At 53.9% G+C, this 20,139-nt stretch overlaps 8 protein-coding genes across 8 annotated transcripts; 4 read left to right on the top strand and 4 right to left on the bottom strand.

The window, feature by feature from the left end:
* Nucleotides 1–468: 468 nt before the first annotated feature.
* BGZ61DRAFT_566257 (uncharacterized protein) lies at nt 469–5,504 on the top strand. The gene is made up of 4 exons (XM_046255922.1): nt 469–1,172; nt 1,228–1,275; nt 1,329–3,508; nt 3,698–5,504. Exons 1-4 carry the CDS (start codon nt 897–899, stop codon nt 5,169–5,171), a joined length of 3,978 nt encoding a protein of 1,325 aa, XP_046108803.1. The 5' UTR covers nt 469–896; the 3' UTR covers nt 5,172–5,504.
* On the bottom strand, nt 5,505–6,735 carry BGZ61DRAFT_169262 (uncharacterized protein). The gene has a single exon (XM_046237566.1). It carries the CDS (start codon nt 6,587–6,589, stop codon nt 5,696–5,698), a length of 894 nt encoding a protein of 297 aa, XP_046108804.1. The 5' UTR covers nt 6,590–6,735; the 3' UTR covers nt 5,505–5,695.
* Nucleotides 6,656–7,323, bottom strand: BGZ61DRAFT_529228 (replication factor A protein 3; the record flags this gene model as incomplete). The annotated part of the gene is made up of 3 exons (XM_046253370.1): nt 6,656–6,726; nt 6,940–7,042; nt 7,171–7,323. The coding sequence occupies 3 exons, from the start codon at nt 7,321–7,323 to the stop codon at nt 6,656–6,658; spliced, it is 327 nt and encodes a 108-aa protein (XP_046108805.1).
* Nucleotides 7,324–9,803: 2,480 nt separating this feature from the next.
* Nucleotides 9,804–10,849, top strand: BGZ61DRAFT_474637 (uncharacterized protein; the record flags this gene model as incomplete). The annotated part of the gene is made up of 2 exons (XM_046248589.1): nt 9,804–10,647; nt 10,755–10,849. 2 exons carry the CDS (start codon nt 9,804–9,806, stop codon nt 10,847–10,849), a joined length of 939 nt encoding a protein of 312 aa, XP_046108806.1.
* Nucleotides 10,850–12,743: 1,894 nt separating this feature from the next.
* On the top strand, nt 12,744–13,723 carry BGZ61DRAFT_344183 (uncharacterized protein; the record flags this gene model as incomplete). The annotated part of the gene is made up of 2 exons (XM_046239673.1): nt 12,744–12,860; nt 12,911–13,723. 2 exons carry the CDS (start codon nt 12,744–12,746, stop codon nt 13,721–13,723), a joined length of 930 nt encoding a protein of 309 aa, XP_046108807.1.
* Nucleotides 13,724–13,802: 79 nt separating this feature from the next.
* BGZ61DRAFT_445705 (major facilitator superfamily domain-containing protein) lies at nt 13,803–15,838 on the bottom strand. The gene is made up of 3 exons (XM_046245116.1): nt 15,716–15,838; nt 14,279–15,586; nt 13,803–14,231 (listed from the first exon to the last, which is right to left on the bottom strand). The coding sequence occupies exons 1-3, from the start codon at nt 15,777–15,779 to the stop codon at nt 13,963–13,965; spliced, it is 1,641 nt and encodes a 546-aa protein (XP_046108808.1). The 5' UTR covers nt 15,780–15,838; the 3' UTR covers nt 13,803–13,962.
* Nucleotides 15,839–17,100: 1,262 nt separating this feature from the next.
* On the bottom strand, nt 17,101–18,533 carry BGZ61DRAFT_491486 (phosphatidylethanolamine-binding protein; the record flags this gene model as incomplete). The annotated part of the gene is made up of 2 exons (XM_046250440.1): nt 17,101–17,915; nt 18,008–18,533. The coding sequence occupies 2 exons, from the start codon at nt 18,531–18,533 to the stop codon at nt 17,101–17,103; spliced, it is 1,341 nt and encodes a 446-aa protein (XP_046108809.1).
* Nucleotides 18,534–18,838: 305 nt separating this feature from the next.
* Nucleotides 18,839–19,914, top strand: BGZ61DRAFT_344582 (ribosomal protein L4 domain-containing protein; the record flags this gene model as incomplete). The annotated part of the gene is made up of 3 exons (XM_046239714.1): nt 18,839–18,904; nt 18,956–19,073; nt 19,133–19,914. 3 exons carry the CDS (start codon nt 18,839–18,841, stop codon nt 19,912–19,914), a joined length of 966 nt encoding a protein of 321 aa, XP_046108810.1.
* Nucleotides 19,915–20,139: the final 225 nt, after the last annotated feature.

Below are 20,139 nucleotides of genomic sequence, written 5' to 3' on the forward strand. Positions count from 1 at the left end.
TGGTGGGCGGTGGCCGCCCGATGTCACGCTGAGGATTGCTGTTGCTACAGAGGCGTGCCAATAATGCTTCCCTCTTCCCTTTGGCTCATGTTCGTTTTCCGTTGCAACCCAGCTCTCCAAAGTCACTTTGACAGGTCTGCTGTGACTCCGTTTGGTTACATGCGTTGATAGCCGTGCTTGAACCAAGACGCTGTTAATGGGCTTGTGGTGTCACACAGTCAACACATCCATGGCCACTGTCGCACACACTCTATTCATCTCTTTCTCCTTCAGGTGTTCCCCCTCCGTCATTGGCAACGAGGCGGAGTATCCACTACGAGGTGCCTCAGAAGGTGCCTCAGAAACCGGGTGGCCGCCTCGTGGTTTGGTCAGGTGCCGAGAGGCGTGCTCCTCGCTGGCGGGTTGCATTCTGACGACAGCTGCTCACCCACGTCATCCATTCACGAACCTCAACCACAAAAAAGAAACTTGCAGACTGCACAGCCTTACTTCTTCCTGACACGGTTTCCAACAGATCACCACTATCTTTATTCTCCCATCCGTTGGGTCTAAACTGTTACTCCCTCTTTCGGTGCCTCTTTCGCCGCTGCAGGTTTGATCAGGTTTGTCGGCATCTGCGGCCCAGGGCAATAATATTTACGGAAACCATCCCCTAGGAGATATTCACGTCATCGTATTCCTTCCCTCGCTACAAGAACTTGGTGGTCAGTCGCGATGGATCTAGCATTGTCTCGTCAACAGTCACGCTGCTCTGACACGTGAACCTGGCTACTTTTCTAAACGCCTGCCTACGAACCCAACACCTTGCCCTCTCCGAGCAAATAGTCTAGTTGCAGATTTACTTCCATCATCTTCAGGTCGTCTAGGACGCGACGGTTCGCCGACCGCGCATCTCGATGGCAACCATGGACCCCTTCGCGAGCTCCGACAATCTCCGCAATCAACCCGCTCCAACGGCAATACCTCCACGCCGAATGCTTCCATCCGTCAGCTCAGGGTCCTTCAACTTCCCGCAGAGCGTCCCTATGCGAAATGTTCCGAATAGAGGGCCGCAGATGCGCACCAGCAGGACTTGGACGATAAGTAGCGGCGAGCGTGGCTTGTTGAGTGATACGGATGAGGTGGGAAACAGGGCTGCCTTCGTCCAAGAGTACAACCGACTGGCAAAAAAGGTGTGGATGGGAGCCGCATTTCCTGTAGGGATGGCGAGACTGACGATTTACAAAGCATGGCGTGAGGGTCTTGGTGGTTGAAGACTTCGACCTCAAGCAAGCTGTGAGTTCTCCAACTGACAAGCCTGATCACCGAGAACCTAACATTCCTTCTAGGGAACTGGACCTCATAGCCCTCAAAAACGAGGGTGGTTTTATCGAATCCTGCGATCCACCTCCGGCCAAACCCCGACTGTCCTACGACCACGAACCCTCGAGGGTCGCAGCAAGCGAAGTGTCTCTGACCTTGCCCACAACCTCGCACACCCTCGACGCGAAACTCCTAAAACCGTCGATATCCAGTCAATGATTCGGTTGAGTGGCAAAAGTGTCTTCTATCTCCCGCCCGAGCATGCTCCGTCTGCCCTCGTCCTCCCGACCTGTCTGCGGGCCACGGCCCATTACCTCGCCCAGAATGTTGCAACTCGAGGCATCTTCCGCATTCCAGGGTCCGTGAGGGTTGTGAATACCCTCTTTGACTACTACTGCCATACAGAAAAGGGGGGTATTGACATTGCTGGCACTGTTCGATGTGCCAACTTGCCAATGCACATCCAGGTCTCTGTTCACGACGTTGCCTCAACATTCAAGCGCCTCCTCTCTATTCTACCCGGAGGTATTCTGGGCTCCCTCCACATCTTTGACGCCCTCGTTGCGATCCACTCTCAACTCAACGGCGATCCCGAATTCCCTCGAACAAAGCAGACCAAAGTCCGGGCTCGACTCATTGCACTGGCCATCTCCACGATTCAATCACAATTCAGAAGAGAACTCGTTTGTGCCGTGTTTGGACTTCTCAGCTTGATTGGGCGTGTGGCTGAGGTTGCTCCCAGAGAGGATGATGGGGGGCGGCCGCTTCCTACAGGAGACCTGATGGGATACTGCGCCCTTGGAATCGTCTTTGGACCGTTGCTTCTTGGTGACCTGTTGGACAGCTACTCCATGAAGTTGGCCACACCTGATTCGGGGTTGCTACTGTTCCACCTGAGCCCACCCAAGCACCGTCGGGACCGTCGCAAGTCCAAGGCCGTCGAATTCAAAAGCATCACAGCACCCGCTGTCAATAAGATTCTCATCGCGAATGGAATTACTGAGATGCTCATAGCAAACTGGAGAGACATTGTGCGACAAATGAAGTCATTGGGAATGCAACGCGGGAGAGAAGTCCCTTCCCTCGACAGTCTCCGAACCGAGTCGTTGCAACAGTCTACATCCGAGTCGTTTGTCATCAGAAAGCCTCCCGACTGGGAGCAAGAAAACGCGTACAAGAGAGACATGCGAGAAGAGGAAGAATTCTTCAAAAATGTCAACAATGGAAGCCCAGAGCCAGATACGCCAACACTAGCCGTGAGGCGGCAGCGTCTACCGAAGAGAAAGAGCTCGGCCTCGAACCGACTGGGCGCAAGACCAAGTATCGGTGTTTTGAGTCCGACGGCAGAGGAGAGCGCGGTAGACGAGGAATCTCGTGAGCCGGTACAGTCACATCAGGTACGAAGTACTTTGGTGAACGACAACCAAGCATCAGGACATCGCCCAAGCCTACATATTCTACATGCCGACCAAATTACTGACGAGGACTCATGGACGGACCCTACTCCTCAGAGAGTGTCACAATCACAACATGATCGGAAGCTAGGGTCCGTTGAGTCTCATGAACGTCCTTCCCTGGCATCAGCGAGAAAGAGAAGAGAAACGACAGGGTTTGAAAGCCCAAGGGTGTCCATCGAAGTCATCCCTCCACGTACTTCGTCAAAACAAAGGCATGACACTGACTTATCAACCCAGCATGAGCTATTGCCGCATACTCACTTGGAGAATGTAGTTGGCAGAACACCAAACACAGAGCCGACACCAATTGAGAGGAGAAAGGCACAGAGGGCCAAGCAGGGAGGGAAAGATAGGTCGCAGATCCTGGATCAAAAAGTCTTGAACACCGAGGAACACGAGCAATCTAAGCCGTCTCGATCCTTTTCTTTCTCAAATCAGCAAGATGAAAAGCTTGCTGGCATCGAGGACTCTCAGGCTCAACAAAATGGAGTGAAGGCGGGATTCCAGACTCCTTCTAACAAATTGATACTGTCGTATTCTGAACGCTACCCGGACTCTTCATCCATTACCGAACCGTCTCGGCCGAGTTTCCAATCTGAGAGCTCCCAGCATGACTCAAACCGTGGAAAACGACTATCAGCGGTTAGTTCGGTTGAGCCGCACCAGACTACAGGCAAATCCTTCAGCTCTATAGATCAGAGTTCGAGGGTTCGCAAGTCCCCTCAATCTCAGGGTTCAGCTTTTGGAAAGTCCGTTGACAGACCACGAAAGGAATTTTATGCAGCGATGCGGATACCGCCGGGTCTTTCGGGACAGAGCACTCAAAGCGGCCAAGATCCTTCAGGAACTGGGGCAGCGACCTAGAAGGTTTCGCCAGCAACTCCAGCACCAGCACTGCCTACCTTCGGGGAGATAGAAGGCCTGGATCTCAACTTCAGCGGTAATTCTGGCAAGCAAGAGAACAACAGCTTCCACCCAACTAGCATGAGACACTCTCACGGGTCTCAAGCAGCTGCCCAACTAGTCCACCGATTTGATACTTTCCCTAGCGGAGGATCTCAGTCACACAGGCCATTGGCAGCCGAAGCGTCTGAGCTATGGGGCGGCATTGCAAAGGCGCCTGAGAAGGCACCTGCTAGGCCGAGTGTAGCCCAGGTGGCGAAGAAGCGAGGAGCAGTCAAAGCCATGGCAGCAATGTTTGAAGGAGAAGAGTCCAAGCAACTACTACCCTCACGACCGGAGCCGCAAAGCAGAACCCAGAGTCTAATATCTCACTATTCACAAGCGTCGCCCGAGAAATCCATTCGGTCGTCGAGATCTGGGTCTGTTTGGACACAGCAGAGTGTCCGTATGCCTTCGTTGTCAGATCAGAATCAACGACATTCTCGAAACTTGTCAGGAAACATAATCCAACAGGCAAATACCATACTCGATCAGAAAGCGCGAAATTCAATGAACGAGAACCTGGCATTGCGACAAGAGTCAACCCTGGACGTTGGGAAACCAGATCAGGGTTTTCTTCCAGACAAGCCACAGATAATGCTATTTCGAAAACCCATCCCCATCAGGAAGCCCAATCTAGAGTCGAACGGGGCATCGCTACAGAGTCCCCCCAGTTTGGGAACCATGATTCCTCATCCGGAGCACCCGCCCATTGCCCAACACCTCAACTTGCTTCGACCTTCGTCATCCACGTCGAACATCCAACAAGATTCTGAGTTTCTTTCTCTTCCCCAGAGTACTTCTACACCAACACCGCGTCCTGGTAGCACGACCATGTTGCATACGCAAATTCGTATTCTCCAGCGCCAACTAGAGGCCAAAACGGAAGAAGCCGCCCAACTGAGAAGGCAGCTGGAGGTTCAAGAGAACGCAGATGTGGGAACAATGAGCCAACAACTGCGTCAAGCAATGATTGAGGCGCAGACGTGGAAGGAGAGGGCCGAGGCTGCAGAACGCAGAGTCAAAGTGTTTGAGAGGTTTACAGCAAGGCTGAGGGGCATGAGAGAAGTGGCCGCCACTGCGAATCGTCAGAGCAACGGTTCAAGTTCGGCAAGCAATTCGACAGTACATGATGGAGGCGGCAAGGAGGATGGTCAGTCAGTCTATCAACGCCAACACTCATCAGGAGAGAACCAACGCACTGGACGACAAGTGAGTGACGCACACGAAAGCGATACTTCTAGGAGAACGGAAGATGTCGGGGTCATTACGGCGCGAATTCGCAAGTGTCTTCATGGAGGTCCTGGCCGGACAGATGGTCCCATAGACAGTCCTCCCCCTTGCCTTCAAGACTTGGTTGAAGGAGTCAAGGGTGTGGGATGCGAGGACAGGATGCGAGAGTTGAGTCTGAGCACGGTGGAGGTTTGGATGGCAGCACAGGAGCTGTTTGATTTGGAGGAGTCTCGGTAATTATAATGGGCAAGAGCTGCAAGCTGGCGATGGTCAAGACGGCGAGGTTGTGAAGTTGCGATGCTTTGTTACTAGGTAGGATATTAATTAGGTGAATTTGGATTACCCTGCCATTGGGCCGGAGAGATGGATCATTGACCATACTTTTGAGCCCCAAAGGACAGATTGCTTGGTGGCTACACACATTGACTTGTGGTACACTTGAGTTGCATTCTGGCCGACCCCAAGTCGCATTCTATCCGGCTGCGATTGACATCACGAACCGCCAAGCTTTTGGACTATTTACAGCATTTCTATGTATGTTCTCCGGCGCAGGGACTCTTAGAACCCTATGGATCCAGCTAATTCTCCGATGTCAGTATGCGACATGCAAAGTGCGTTCGTCCCCTGGTTATCGCTTCCTTGGCGTAATTGAATCACGCATCTAAGCAAACCCGAGGGGATAACTTTGTGAGAATGTTTAATGCTGTCGATGTGGTATTGTAAAGACGAGGAAGGATGCTCTGCTGGTTTAAGGGAGCATTCTATGATTCCTCATTCCCAGTCCGCCTAATTCGCCATCGTCCTGCTTGATCCCTTCCCATGGTAACATGGATACGGGCAATGCCGTCAAGGACTGAGGCGAGGAGCTCAGAATCATCGGGCTCTGAGGAGGCGACGGAGTGAGATTGATTTGAAAAGTGGCTGTGACCAACAACCGGATAGAGTTCTACAGATCGGGAGCTATTCGGTTGTGTGGAATAGTCCCAACTGTCGTCGCCCTCTCGTGGTTGGGTCAAGGGGGGCGACGGAAGCATGCTGGAGGATTCAGAAACGGAGAAGCCCTGGGAATCAAGGGGCTGCGAGGGGGTGTAGGGCTGAGCGGAGGGGATGCTCCGGGAGGTGCCTGAGCCTTCGACCGGTTGCGTGGAGAAATGGTATTGGGGGGGTGAAGGCAAGGCGTGTCCCACAGGCGATGACTCTGACGAAAATAGCTGAGTTGTGGTCGAGGATCCAAATGGGTGGTTGCGTGTGAAGATCAAATCAGAGCTCGATGTTGAGAATGTCGAGAATGAGTCCGCGGTGGATGGTCGATGGTCCTCTCCCGAGGAGTAAGCCACAGGTGGGATTATTGGTGAGATTGCGGGAGACATCGAATCTGAACTAACGGGAGGGTTACGTGTAATTATTAGATCAGAGCTTGATGTTACGAAGCTCAAAAACGAATCTGCAGTGGATGGTCGACTGCCGTCACTCATGGGATACGACGGACGCTGGAGTTCTCGCACAGGTGGTATTGGAGGGGACATTGGATCCGGGGTGACTAAATTTGAGATATCGTATCGAGAATCAGAAGACCAGGAATTTGAGAGAGCGCCTTGGCCGTCGGGAGGAGAGGCGGAAGTCGGTTGCGTCATGGAGGGTGAGGACCAGACCATGGCCACCCGCGGAGTGTAAGGGGGCTGTTGTGAAGGCTCATAACGGCCATGATCTGGTTGAGCCAGTCAATTGTCCGAGACAAAGATTCCCTTGTGTCGATGGGTGGCCTCGACGACGGAGGTATAGAGACCGAAATCTGCAATACAAGTTAGCTGGGGGAATCAGAGACGTGAGAATGTTGAAGGGAGGGCACGACAACATCAGCCCAAGACCCTAAGGTCTGGAAAGCCAATGGAAGCTCAGGGGAATGAATATTCGCAACAGGGGTTTCCGTGATGGCGGGGCTAAGAAGCACAATGACGCGAGAATTTGATGATCCGCCTAATTTAGGAGTCAAACTTAAACTTACCCACGTTAGTTCCAAGGTCCTTCGAAGTCAGCACTTTGATCGAGAGGTCAGGATTGACCTTGCCAATGACCTGGACAGTACTTCCATTGGCGAGATGGGCGTCCTAAGCGGATGTCAGTATTCGTGGCATATTGTCAGGGATGCACTGGACCGCTTCCACGGCTGTAAGTGGTTCAGAGTCCCGAGATCTCGGATTTCGGGATCAGACTAAAGGTGCCGAGTGCCACTTACCCGGTTCAGCAGCACTGTGACGGTTCCATCGGAGTCTAGAGTGGCCTGGTCGCCTCGCAGCTGCGTGACCTTGCCGACGAGCATGACGACGCGCCCGACGAAGCTGTCGAGGTAGGAAGCGGTGATTCGCGGGGTAGAGAGTTGCTCAGCCATGGCTAGTTTTGGCGGCGATTTGAGGTCGACAAAGAAAAGAAGAACGGCTAGGCGTAGGATGCCTAAAGGCGAATGATGAGAAGGTCTTGCGAGATGGCAACTGGAAAGACGAATGCGATGTCGTGTTTGGAGGAGTCTGGCGGGATGCTTCAAAGATCTGGTAGCGGGGCAGGCACCAGGGCGCGTTTCGGCGCATCGCGAGGTCATGTGATGGGTTGAATTGCCGACTGGCGAAGCATGCACGTGTTCTGGCACGTGCATCTGACGACATCTTTTGGGGGATGCCTATTCTCAAAGGGCAAGCTGGTTGGCCACTGAGCTGGAAACTGGCCCGCCCATAATGGACGGCCGTTGGCGAATCACCAGCACAATGGACGACATGGTCCACGCACCGGCCTCGCCACGGCCGCAATGGCCTTGTTTCTGGTCACAAGCCGTGATTCCACTTCGGAGTCGTGTCCGTCCGTGTCCGCTGAAGCCCTGCAGGCCCTGGACTCCTGGAGTTTAGGCAGCAAAGTGACTGGATCGCCAAGGCCCATCGGTAACCGTGCTCCCGAGCAGGCCTCCTCTAGCCTGTTATTATTCCCGTAGCCTGATCGGCACAGCTCCAGTGGAGAACCCCTCCCTAGCTCGAGCTCGAGCTCGAGCTCGAAGCGAAGGCTAGACGATGTTACAGGCGATATCCAGAGGGCAGGTCGAGCGCCGAGCCTGAGATGGGAGAGGTGAGATGTGCTGCTGTTCCATGACTTTCGACTATTTTCTGCCACGGAACATGTAAGTTGGATGAACCAGGAAAGTTTGCTCCGCCCTGAAACGCCGGCTGCTGTTTACAGTTAAGATTATCCCACCAGCTTGCCATTACATACACGACGGGTGGTAGCGATGTCTCGTGGACATCAGAGACTGGATGCCGCTGCCACAGAACCCTCACGCTCGAGGTGGGCCTTGCTGCGAGAAGATCCAAGCATCCATGGTTCGAAGGGGACCCTAACAGGGGGGTTGCGTTGCGTCCGTACAGTTGCCTCCGTGGTGGCTAATAATCCGTGCTAATAAAGCCAAGTCTGCCCCACAGGTAAACCTACAGGAGCATAGCCTTCGCTAGCGCTGCAAGCAATCCGATATCCCCTGCCATCCATCCATCCACCCGTACAGTACAACCCTCTTTTATATCCCATTCTTTCATCTCTGACCTGAGTATTTTGTTTGTTTTTTCTTGACCGGTTTGGTATGCTGTTGTGTGGCCCCTGTTCACCGAGACAGTCTACTCCACCGAATATCCTGCCTTCACGTGAAGGCGAAGCGTCGCCCGACCATCCGTCAGCCCAGGATCGCGTCTAAGTCGATGCCCTGGTCACTCCATGCACTCCACTCGTCCTTGCCCGTCAGGGAAACTCGATACCGGCTCACGCTCGCGATAAACCTCACTGCCTCCTATACCCTTACATCAAGGTTTAGGTAAGTTGGGTTCCCCAGTGCTCAACTTGGCAGGTCAAGTCCATGTACGCTTGTTATAACCACTCGTTTCCCCGGATCGGGTATCGGAGCTCCCCTTTACCTGACAGTCTCATGCATTTATCTGCATAGACATGGTTTCTACCTGCGGCCAGTGTCCCAGCCGCTCTTCGGCTTATGTCCGACTTCCGCCACTTGATGACCAAAGTGCAGTACAAAGTGCAGAGGGGAAACACCCGTTGTTCATTGCGTCCCGCAGCCCCGCCTGTTTTCCTTCCCACAAGAACCATCTAAGGCAGCCGTCGCTGGTTGGCCACGTCCCCTCGTTCAGATACCGCTGTCATTGAGGTATTATGAGCATAGTACTTTTTGCTACTATGCCCCCGCTCGGATTCTAGTGCTCTGCCTTCCACATGTTCCCACGGGACCGTCGACCGTCCAAGTTTTGAAGTTGCACAAAGAAAAGAATCAACAAAAAGAAAATAAGAGGAATCTAACTTATCCTGCTATTAACAGTATCCCTGGGGGTTGTAGCTGTAACTGTCCACCTGTTGGGGATTCTCCGGGAATGATCCAGCCAAGCCGGCTGTCGTTCCCGTGTAGCAATCCGCCACCAGCGATCAACTTGCATCCCTCCCCTCTATTACACTCTTCCCTTCTCCCAAACCAAATCCTGTACCTGGGGGAAAGAGATACTCCAGTCATCGACGCTCATCAAACGACTTGCTTCTGCACGCCTGTGATCACCGCGGCCAGCTAGTCTAGGTTCGCTCCAGTTCGCAGACAGCCTGATCTCGTGTTCTTATCGCCCCCGAACGGGCTGATCCTTCGGAGCTCACCATCTCCAACCCAAAAATACACCAGTCTGTAAGCTTTGACCTCACTGCTGCTAGAGCGAGACCTCCAACCCCGCCAACCGAGCTCTCTTAGCTCTACCGCCATCCGACAGCGATCGGAACCGCCGGTGCTCGTTAAACCAACGACCATCAAAGCGGAGATCCACGCCGACGAGAAAGTATTTGACCGAGATGGACCCCAGAAGGCACAGTATTGACGGAAGCGGGAGCTTTTGGGATGTTGGCTTCGGTTCAACTCGGACTGTCAGTGTCGATTTGGATATTGACCCTCTGCTCAGCTTCGCTCCTTGCTCGGACGACATGGTGACTTCTCCCATCTGGAATCCTACTTTGGATCAGCAAGCTGGGTTCTTCGATGCAACGTTTGCTGGCGCTGCCGTGCAAGATGTGTTGCCGACAGCCGTCTCGGGCAGCAGCCATTACACGCGGTCGCAGTCGGGAACAATCCCAAGCGAATCGATCATGGGGGCATCCCGAACCTCAAGCCAGTCTTCTACCCCATCTTCCCATGCCCCATCACCAGAAAAGGGCAAAAAGACCGGTCAAGGCAAGCAGCAACGTCAGCGACAAGGAACCCAACACCAAAGCCACGCCACCGTACGACGGGTTCAAGAGCCATCGCAGCCATCAAAGGTCAAAAAAGAGGAGGTCGAAGACGAGTTCCAAAGCGAGGGGGATGAGGAAACAAAACGAAACCATTTCTTGCAGCGCAACAGACTCGCAGCGTCCAAGTGTCGACAGAAGAAAAAGGAGTGGGTGAACAATCTGGAAGTAACCAAGACGGGATTGGAACAACAGAACTTAACCCTGCACATGGAGAAGAGAGAGCTTTCTAATGAAGTCAGTCGGATGAAGCATCAGCTGATGTCTCATTCTAATTGCAAGGACGCCAACATCGACCTATGGATCGAAAACGAAGCTCGTAGGGTTGTTGAAAATTCTGCCCAGCGACGCAGCAGCACAACAGGGCTTTGCGATACTGGCATTTGCAGCCATAGCTACCATCGCTTGAAGGGTATGTTACTATTCCCCGTCCAGGAGTATTTGATGAGTCCTTTCCTAGAAGTTGATGGTTAATGGGTTGCCGAGTGGACGACAACAAGCTGATTCAATGTGGTACAGATCGAACGTCTTCTCGATCAGACGCGACTGAATCACCCGGCGCCGATATAAACTACGATTACATGCCCGCCGACATGTTTCAGTCCGAAGCCTAGACATGGGCTGGATGACGACGTACGCAAAGCCCTTGTTTGCTAGCGCAGAAGGGACAGGGGCATTTCCGTCCTTGATCGAGGCACTCAAGTATGTTGGCTGCAGAAAGTCGGGAAATAATCATTCTTTCTTTTATTTCCAACACATCTGCTTCCTTTTCTTGCTCGGCCGCCCCCGATTGAGATTTGGAGGTTTGATTTTTGTGCGCCACGGCTTCGCCGACCGAAAAGGGAAACGGCTCCCGGTCTGGGATATTGGAGCTCGATAACGGCCGGCGCGAATATGAATAATGAGGAAAGGATAGAACATGCCGGAGCGTGAACGGAGTACAGGACCCGGGATGGGGCACACGGATTCAGACTCCGAAAAAGAAATTGCTTCCGCAGTTCATGCTTTGGCATGCCCTAGCAACTGGAATGGTTGAAGTCCCGGAAGAAAAAGGGAGGGTATTTTGGACTATGAGTCAACAAATGCCGGATAATGACTTATGATCTCCTTATGACTCGGCTGGAGCCGACGGATTGGTTGCTTGGTGGGATTGCTCCTTGGTTTCTGGCTTTGCTGGAACGGGTAAGCGTGCGTGGCATTGGCACGAGTCTCCGGTTCCAGGATTCGAGATTGAAGAAGGAGTCAATTTTCTATCTTCAGGTGAGGAAAGAACACTTTTCCTGGCTGTATTGATACGATGGACGGATGGGTGATGGTTGGGAGCCGGCCGATGGCGGTCCGGGCTTTATAAGTAAGGCCTCGGGTTTGGAGCAAAATGAGGAATGAATCGAGTGAGTTGCCACCCTTGCAGATTGCGTTTCCTGCTTTCTCCGCGATGTGACGGACGATGGATTGATGCCACCCGGTTGTTTTCGATTGCTGTGCTTCTTGTGCCGTTAGCCAGCCGATTGCTCACGATTGCTCCCAACAGTGACATCCACAGGGAGCGACAATTCTGGCGAAGACTGCCGGATCATTGGTCTATTGCATCATGACTGGTCTTGGAGATCAACCGACACCGTCGCCGGGATTGTTTACGGTCCCGAGCCCGCGGGTGCCGACTCTAGAGTCCGCGGGGAATTGGTCTCTAGGGAATTGGTCTCTGGGGAATTAATTGCATCCATCAGGAGATGCATGTCCGTCACTCGCGAGTGCAGCCTCAGGCACTCATCGACGCAAAACCGTGTACCGACATACATACAAAGTAGTCGTCCCCCATCGAAAGCCGTCCCGTCGTATTCCCACCTTTCTCGCGAATCCGAATGCGATTTACGACGCTCCAAATTCCATCCACGCTTGGTCTGCACACGCGGGACGGAAGACAAGTCCGACAACCGGCGGGTTCTTTATTTTCCACCTTTGTTTCTAATTGGTCTACATCGACAGAATATGCCGTCCCCTTCTACACGGCTTGGCCACCGGAAGTCGCGAAACGGGTGTCTTCGTTGCAAGGCGCGACACGTCAAGGTGAGGGTTGCTCCGGTTCTTAGTAGTTGCCCAATTGAGCTCGTGCTGAATACTTGCCACAAATAGTGTGACGAACTGCGCCCTTGTAGTAATTGCGTCCGATTCGACCTTGCGTGCAGCTTGACTCTAAATCCTGCGCCACAAGTTGCTGTGGGATCTGTTGGTCATACGACTCCAGCAACACCAGCGCCAGCACCATCATTGGCACCATCATTGACGCCAACAATAGCAACTCAGCCACAAGCGCACCTGGCAGGCAATAACACGGCTTCTCCGTCACCGAGACAGGATCAAGCCGACACTCTGCCACCAGCCCGCAGAGACTCAGCTTCCAGTGCTGTGAATCCTCCCCCAGACTCGGCATCCCCTGTGCCAGTACCCCCTCCAACCCCGGCGAGCTTGGTTGATGGCGAAACTTGTCAACAATTCTCTCCAAGTTGGATGCAGAGCCTGAGGCTTCTCCACCATTACAGCACTGTCGTCTACCCAGCGCTCGGCCGCGACGAGACGACTGTAACACTATGGAAGACGGTTGTACCTGAGATCGCCTTCTCTCATGTAAGTCACTCGGTGGAGGTTAGCATCTTATCATTCTAATCTCTACATAGGAGTTTCTCATGCATGGATTACTCGCCATGTCGGCACTGCATTATGCTCGCAGCCACCCGGAGCAGCGGAGACAATATGTCCTCGTATCATCATACTATCAGAACCTTGCTCTGCAGTACTTTGCAACGCGACTTCATGATATTAACGAGGAAAACTGCGAGGCCTTTTTCCTCCTTTCTACATTCATCTTCATAATAACCATGTGTTCGATTGCAGATCCGCAAGACTTGGATACGCCCATCTCTCCACGCGATATCGCCCAATCGTTCACGCTTCTGCAGGGAATCAAGACCATCCTTGCTTTCAAGCCATTGGCAAGATGGAGGGAACAGGGGCCGCTGGCGCCACTACTACAACCCTGGGCACCTGTCAAGCCAACGCATTCCGGGCCATTCTTGGTGCAAATGGACCGGGTCTCCAATCTGGCCAGAGACATCGACCCATCCTTCGAGGTCATCAACCCCCAGTCGTCCTGTTTGTTGGCCATCGAATCTCTCAGAACCACCTACCATTCTACAAATGGAGAGGATAACGAGAAGGGCATCCCACGTCGTATGTGGCTCTGGCCAATCACTTTGACGAACCTATTCATCGAGCTGATCGGTAATAATCACCCCGTTGCGCTTATTATCCTGGCACACTTTGCCGCACTGGCTCGGCCATTTGAGCGTCAAGATTGGGTTAATCAAGGGTGGAGTAGGAATATTATAGAGGCAGTGTCGCGAAGTTTGGGTGAGGAATGGCAACAATGGGTGGCCTGGCCTCGGCGATCCGTACAGGAGTGCATTGACGTGGATGACATGGATGTATAGCACCTTGATATCGTGGAAAGAGATAATTGGCCGCACACTACTGCAATATCCAGATCGTGACGTAGTGCAAGAATCTAATATTAATATGTCCTTGCTTCAATATGAGAAGTTCAGATGACTCTAGGTATCCAACCGGCCAGGGTATGGTTTATAGCAGATGCAGTGAACCCAGCTCTAACAAGTATAAAACAGGCCCAAAAATTAGAAAATCGGACAGTATACAAAAAATGCTAGGTAAGCTACAGATCGCTCATCTTGAACTTCTTCCTCAACTTCTCGCCAAATCGCACAATGAGGAATGGTATTGGGATGAGAGCCACAGCGATCAGACCGAGCAAAGTGTTCCCCCATCCCAGGCCAAGAGCGTCGTACATCCTCAGCGCGAAAATCGGAAGGATGCCCCCGGCAATCGATCTTATAACGGTATTCGCGGCGAGTGCTGAGGCGGCGTACATCTCGTAGGCATCGACAAGGTAGACGCTGACGGCCATAAAGCACACCAAGTTGCCTAAAAGATTAGCTCCCCGCCGTCTATCGGGGGTAGTAGATACATACCAACACCAATAATACCCAACCCAATAATCGGGCCCATCCAGTGCGTTTCATAGTCCGTGGTCCATCCGTAGATGAAAAAGCCAATGGGCATAATGATTGCTCCAGCTGGAAGAAGCTTGAGGCGAACTTCGGGCTTTGCCTGGCCATGCTCTTCCCCCATGTGCTTTTTGACCTCTTTCGCGCTGTCCTGTGCAAACCAGATCATGCCGATAAAAGATCCGACTCCAAGTCCGAGATATACAAGCCCACTGGCGCTTGTGCTAAAGTTGTACGACTTTTTGAAGACGTAGGGGACAGAAGTGAAGAGGATATATAGGTAGCCATATATCACAGCTATGTATACGGCGAAGACCGTACAAATAGGAGAGAATATTAGCAGCTTGATTGGACGGACAATGGATCGTTTGAAGAGCTCTGAACGAGTGCCGCCTGTATCCAGTTTTGAGCAAAGGAATGCGTTGCCGGTCTCTTTGCGCAAGCGTGCAGCCTTCCGGGCCAGAATGATGGGAGCATAACTCTCCCGCATCAATAAGAACATGGCGATAGAAATGGTGCCGCTCACTATGGCAACAACCCAAAAGACCCATCGCCAGCCCTTTGCATCTGTCAAGAACCCCCCAGCAACAGGTCCAATAATGGGGCCAAGCAACGGGCCTGTACTGAAGGCAGCCATAACAGCCCCACGCTTCTCCTGAGAAAATATATCGGCCATACTGCCTCCGCCGTTTGTGAGGGGGGCTGAACCAAAGGACCCTGCGAAGAAGCGAAAGACGATGAGTGCTTCGAGTGAGGGAGCGACGGCGCAGGCCACTGTGAAAGCGACAAAGCACACGTTGCAGACATGGTAGACTGGCACGCGTCCATACATTTCAGACAAGGGTGCGAGTACCAGAGGCCCGACGGCAAACCCAAGGACGTAAACAGAGACGACGAACGCGGCCAACTCGGTGTTGCTGCTCTTGAAGTCTATCATGAGATCCGGGACGCCAGGTGCGAAGATGGACGATGCCAGAGGAGTGACAAAGGTCACAAGACTGATGAGCCCCGCGTTGGTATATTTCTGCCAATTCGGCCAGTTGTACGGGTTTTCGGGGTCGTTTTCGCCATCCCACCACACCAGGCCGTCTTCGTCGAGCCAGGGGTTGCCTTCGGTGTCACTCTGGGCGGACGGATCGTTGGAGGGTTTCTCGGCGGGCTGGGACTCGACTGGTTTCCCGTTTGACGGAGAGCTTCGATTTTGTCCAGTCCCCGACGGCTGGAGATTTTCCATCTCTAGATCCTGGGGGTTTGTGTTGTGGGAGACGGCATCTGGCACTTTTTGGTTAGCCGGTTGGCCTCCCTGCTGACAGATTTGTATTTCCGCTTTCCCAACTTCACAGATGGGCATATGGACTTCTAGAAACCCTGGACACCAGGATACCATAGGGTCAAACTAACCGTGCATTGGTTGTGTGGACCCTCGAGAGTCGGACATTCTTTCGTACGGGTTGGAGGGATTCATGGCAAGCCGATGAGAGAGATGGAACCAAGAACAGAGTGAGAAGCAAGACCAACATTTTAAATGCGGTTCAAGTACACAAAAGCAATCAGCCATCTCAACTCCAGATGTCTAAGCCTATGCATGGCAATAACACGAGACCACAGAGACCAGCTCGAGGTACGAATCCGAATCCGTTACCCAATCAAAGCGAGCCAAAGCCCATCTTCGACTTTCAGGAACTAGGGTCCACCAATATCCGCAATACGCCGACAGGGGTATCTGGGCTTAGTGTCGTACATCGCATTCGCATATCGTATTTCTTCCAACCCTACTTTAATCTAGATTACTGGGACCACCACGCGGGGGACTGGCGTCGTCTGGGACATTCTTGGCGAGATCGTCCCCATTGACCTAAGCCGATAGAATGATTGATAGGATGGAATCACTGTCGAGTCGACCGGGGAGTCTAGCTCATTGGTCCAAGGACCAGCTCGGCGAAAGCCATGCCATGTGTGGGCTTTCGGGAGAACTTTTCGGGGAACCCCGAGGGGAGGGGAGGCGGAATGCCGTCGGTATTAATGACTAAATGGGGCATTTCAAACTACTCGGAGTGAAGATGCCTACGTTGTCCAAGGAGACTAACTTGACCCCGTCACAGAGTATAGTGTATGGCGGAGCCGTATAAGGGACTAATCGAACACTCTCAACTTCAGGCGTACAGTGTGAAGCATAAAGTCCTGATCCAAAATACTGCATATATTTTATTACTTGATGTATGCTAAGCCTTTTTTTATTTTTACTCTTGGGCCTGGCTTAAAGATCCATATACTTACTCTAACCCTAACCCTTAAGATGGCAATATATATATTATACCCTAGTGAAGAATAGATTGTACCGTAATGTAATTAGCGTTCTATACCTACCCAGTACAAATTTGGATCAGGAGTTTGTGTATCCCACTGTACCTGCACCTGGTGATCTGCTGGAATACCATGTCATGGATCTATAATGACAATACCATGCGCTTCCTAACCGGTGTTGAACTCCGAGATCTCGGTCTGTGCAGGCAAGCCAGAGGCTAGTTGCGACCAGAGCACCGGCGGGATACAACCCTTGGTACTCTTTTCGTTGCTTTGGCGCTCTCTTCACGCAGGGCAGTCCATACACCAGTCTCTGGCAGATAGTTGGGTCGACAATTATGCCATAAACACATTTGTATGATTCACGACAAAGAGTTTGGGGTGAACAAAGTTGAAGATTTTGATTGCGGCGCCCGCCCTTGGTACTCCTACATAGAGGCCGTCGTCTAAATGTACAATGATATGATACACAAGCTCCCCGCTCACCTCTTCTTCGTCCATCCCTTTGCGTTGGAAACGCCCCTGATCCGCTTGGTGTACTTCCACAGGTGGCGGTACTTGGGACCTTGTCGCTTGGCCTCCCATCCGCGAGGCTTGACGGGCGGCTTGAGGCTGTGCACGCGCGTGGGGCGGAACTCGAGATCGGCGCCGGGGATCTCGTGGCGGGCCATGACGGCGGCCGTGTTGTCGTCCCAGACGGAGCGGAAGAGGTTGAAGCCGAAGGGCTGGAGGCCGAACTTGTCACGGAACGACTTGAGGGAGAAGCCGTCGCGGCTGGCGTAGAGCTCCTTGAGCTTGGCGACGTCGACCTTCTGGCCGGGCTTCTGCTCGAGGAGGTAGATGCCGAGACGGTGGTAGGGGGCGCCCTTCTGCGAGAAGGCGGGCAGCCAGGGCACGGCAAGCTGGTCCTCGCCCTTTATCCTGCTGAGGGGCAGGGAGGTGTCGGTGGGGTCGAGGGGAATGTTGGCGGCCAGGTAGTGGCAGCGCTTGGTGAAGCCGTCGTTCTCCGGGTCAGGGACGTCGGAGTCGAGGACGACGATGGAGACCATGCGCTCGCCCTTGTTGAAGACCTGGACGCGCAGCCGCGGGGGGTTCTCACTGACCAGGCTGTCGACGATGGTGCCGGGGGGGACCTTGAGCTTGCGGAAGTAGAGTTGGACGTCGGCCGAGGGCTCGAGCTTGGGCAGCACGTCGGGGACGATCTTGAACTGCTTGATTCGCTGGGTGATGAGGCGGTGGTCGTAGGAGCGCCACTTCTTCTCGGCGTAGTAGCGGTAGATGGGCTTGTTCATGTCGCCTGAGATGGTGGGTTAGCATGACAATTCCAGGGCAATCGCATGAATTGGCCAATGTTTTCCCAGTACAACGGCAATCCCAACAGCAACTTACCCAGTCCGTCCTCATAACGCTTCTTGACAATCGGGTCGTTGACGTCGGCGAGAATCTTGAGCTCGTCGGCATGTCTCCGCAGACTGGCCAGCTTTATGTTCTTCCTCTCCAGGCCGCCCTTGACCTCGGCGTCGTCCTTCTTCTCCAGCAGCGAAATCTTGTTGAGGGTCTGGGTGATCTGGGCCAGCTTCTGCTCGCGGTCGGCGGCGAGGATCTTGCGGGCTTCCTGGAAGGCCTGGTAGGGCAGGTGCTCAAAGGGAATGTCGGTGGTGGTGCGCATGGCGACGCGGCGGCGGCGGGAGCCAATTGGCATCTTGCCGGCCTTGACGAGCTGCTCCTCGAACTCGGGCAGCACCGTGTTGGGATCGAGGTCGAGCGGGTTGACCGCGGGCGGCGGAGTCGAAGCCGTCTCGGCCTGGGGCGGGACGTCGGCGGCGCGGGCGGCGGCGGAGGTGAAGGGCCGCGAGAGGCATTGCGGGCGCAGCTGCCGGGCGAGCGGCCGGACGACGGCCTGGCACCGCGACATTGTGACGATGCGAGACGCTGGGCGCTGTGGGCGGGGAGTTGAAGGGCGGTCCAAAATCGAGTCTATCACCGGATTCGTGCCAACGCAAAAAAAGCTCTGAGCTGGGATGTGCACCGCCGGAGGTTGCACGCCATGGGCCCCACTAAAGCCCCCGGAGCCTGCACTGGAGTGGACGGAAGTTGCCGCACCACTTTTCGGCGGCGTCACGATTTTCGACCCATCGCCAATTCGAATTCAAGCATTCGTCTCGACACAGCTCTCGCAGCACATCCGCCACACGACCAATCCCCCGGGGCGTGTACAAGATGGCTGGAAAGGGAATTGGCTGTCTCGCCGAGGCCATGGGCGCCTTGCGCGTGGCCGCGACCAAGGTACGTTGCCAGCGGTGGAATTTGAATTGCAGTAGCTCACAATGGACATAGCCCGCGACCTTCAGCAGGACGTTTACACGCACAATGGCCACGGAGGCATCTTCCAGTGAATCCAAGAAGTCTGCCCCTGTGGCTACTCCCCAGGCCATTCTCGAGTCGTGGAACCCTAGTCAGTCTTCTCTCCCCATCATGTCGATGGCTTCACCCACTCACACTCGACGCTTCTAGTCTCAACCGTCCCCCTCACCATCCACAACTTCCCCTCCCTGGAGCCGACGTCCCTTGAGCAATGGTCCGTCAACCACCTCTACCTCCCCCTCCGCCGCGACCTCCTCCACCTCGCCGTCGTCTACGAGGGTGACAACACCCGCCAAGGCACCGCCTCCTCCAAGACCCGCTACGACGTCCACGGCTCCCACCGCAAGATGCGCCCCCAGAAGGGCACCGGCCGCGCCCGCATGGGCACCAAGCAGAGTCCCATCAACCGCGGCGGCGGCAAGACGTTTGGCCCGCAGCCCCGCGACTTCGGCACCAACCTCAACCGCAAGGTCTACGACAAGGCCTGGCGCACCGCCCTGAGCTACCGCTACCGCAAGGGCGACCTGATCGTCTGCGAGGACGGCATGAACCTGCCCCTACCCACCGACTTTGAGCTGGTGGCCGGCCAGTACCTAAAGGACGGCCTGAGGGAGACGTACCTCAAGCGATATATGACTGGGGTCCTGAGCAACCTTGGCCTTGGACGGGCCAGCGGCCGCACCCTGTTTGTAACGGGCGACCGCCGAGAGGCGCTTTTCGAGGCTATGGAGCAGGTGCCCCAGGACGGCCGGGTGCTCGATATCGAAGATGTGGATGTCAAGGACCTCCTCGAGACCGGCAAGCTGGTCCTGGAGCGAAGCGTGCTAAAGGAGTTGATTGAGCAGCACCAGAGCGACCTGGTGAGCAAGGTCGTGATGCAAGGCCTTGTCAAGGGCGGGCCTGCTGTCGGGACAAAGATCCTCGGCGCTTAAGCGGTGTTGTGATGTGAGCAGGTGGTTTAGTGACCTGTGTAGACTAGACATTGTACTATTCTGTATACAAAAATCCCACGTCAAGGGACACGATACACTTATGCATGTTGTCTCCTGTTTCCGATGGAGTGACGTTTCTAAGTTTAAAGGTGGGTATAATCTTGAATTAAATCCAGGGCTGAACCGCAAGACTCGAAAACCTAGGTCCCCTAATCTACAACGACC

Source organism: Ilyonectria robusta (genome assembly GCF_021365365.1).
Source record: "Ilyonectria robusta strain PMI_751 chromosome Unknown BGZ61scaffold_4, whole genome shotgun sequence".
NCBI classification, from domain to species: domain Eukaryota; kingdom Fungi; phylum Ascomycota; class Sordariomycetes; order Hypocreales; family Nectriaceae; genus Ilyonectria; species Ilyonectria robusta.

Excerpts from the sequence above, each read along its gene's own strand:
- BGZ61DRAFT_566257 (XM_046255922.1), top strand. The coding sequence starts at position 897 with ATGGCAACCATGGACCCCTTCGCGAGCTCCGACAATCTCCGCAATCAA. Across the intron at positions 1,173-1,227 it reads ACAACCGACTGGCAAAAAAG|CATGGCGTGAGGGTCTTGGT; the intron begins GTGTGGATGGGA and ends CGATTTACAAAG. Across the intron at positions 3,509-3,697 it reads CAGGGTTCAGCTTTTGGAAA|CGGTAATTCTGGCAAGCAAG; the intron begins GTCCGTTGACAG and ends TCTCAACTTCAG.
- BGZ61DRAFT_169262 (XM_046237566.1), bottom strand. The coding sequence starts at position 6,589 with ATGGTCTGGTCCTCACCCTCCATGACGCAACCGACTTCCGCCTCTCCT.
- BGZ61DRAFT_445705 (XM_046245116.1), bottom strand. The coding sequence starts at position 15,779 with ATGAATCCCTCCAACCCGTACGAAAGAATGTCCGACTCTCGAGGGTCC. Across the intron at positions 15,587-15,715 it reads GTCCACACAACCAATGCACG|ATGCCGTCTCCCACAACACA; the intron begins GTTAGTTTGACC and ends AAAAAGTGCCAG. Across the intron at positions 14,232-14,278 it reads GTTGGGTATTATTGGTGTTG|GCAACTTGGTGTGCTTTATG; the intron begins GTATGTATCTAC and ends CTAATCTTTTAG.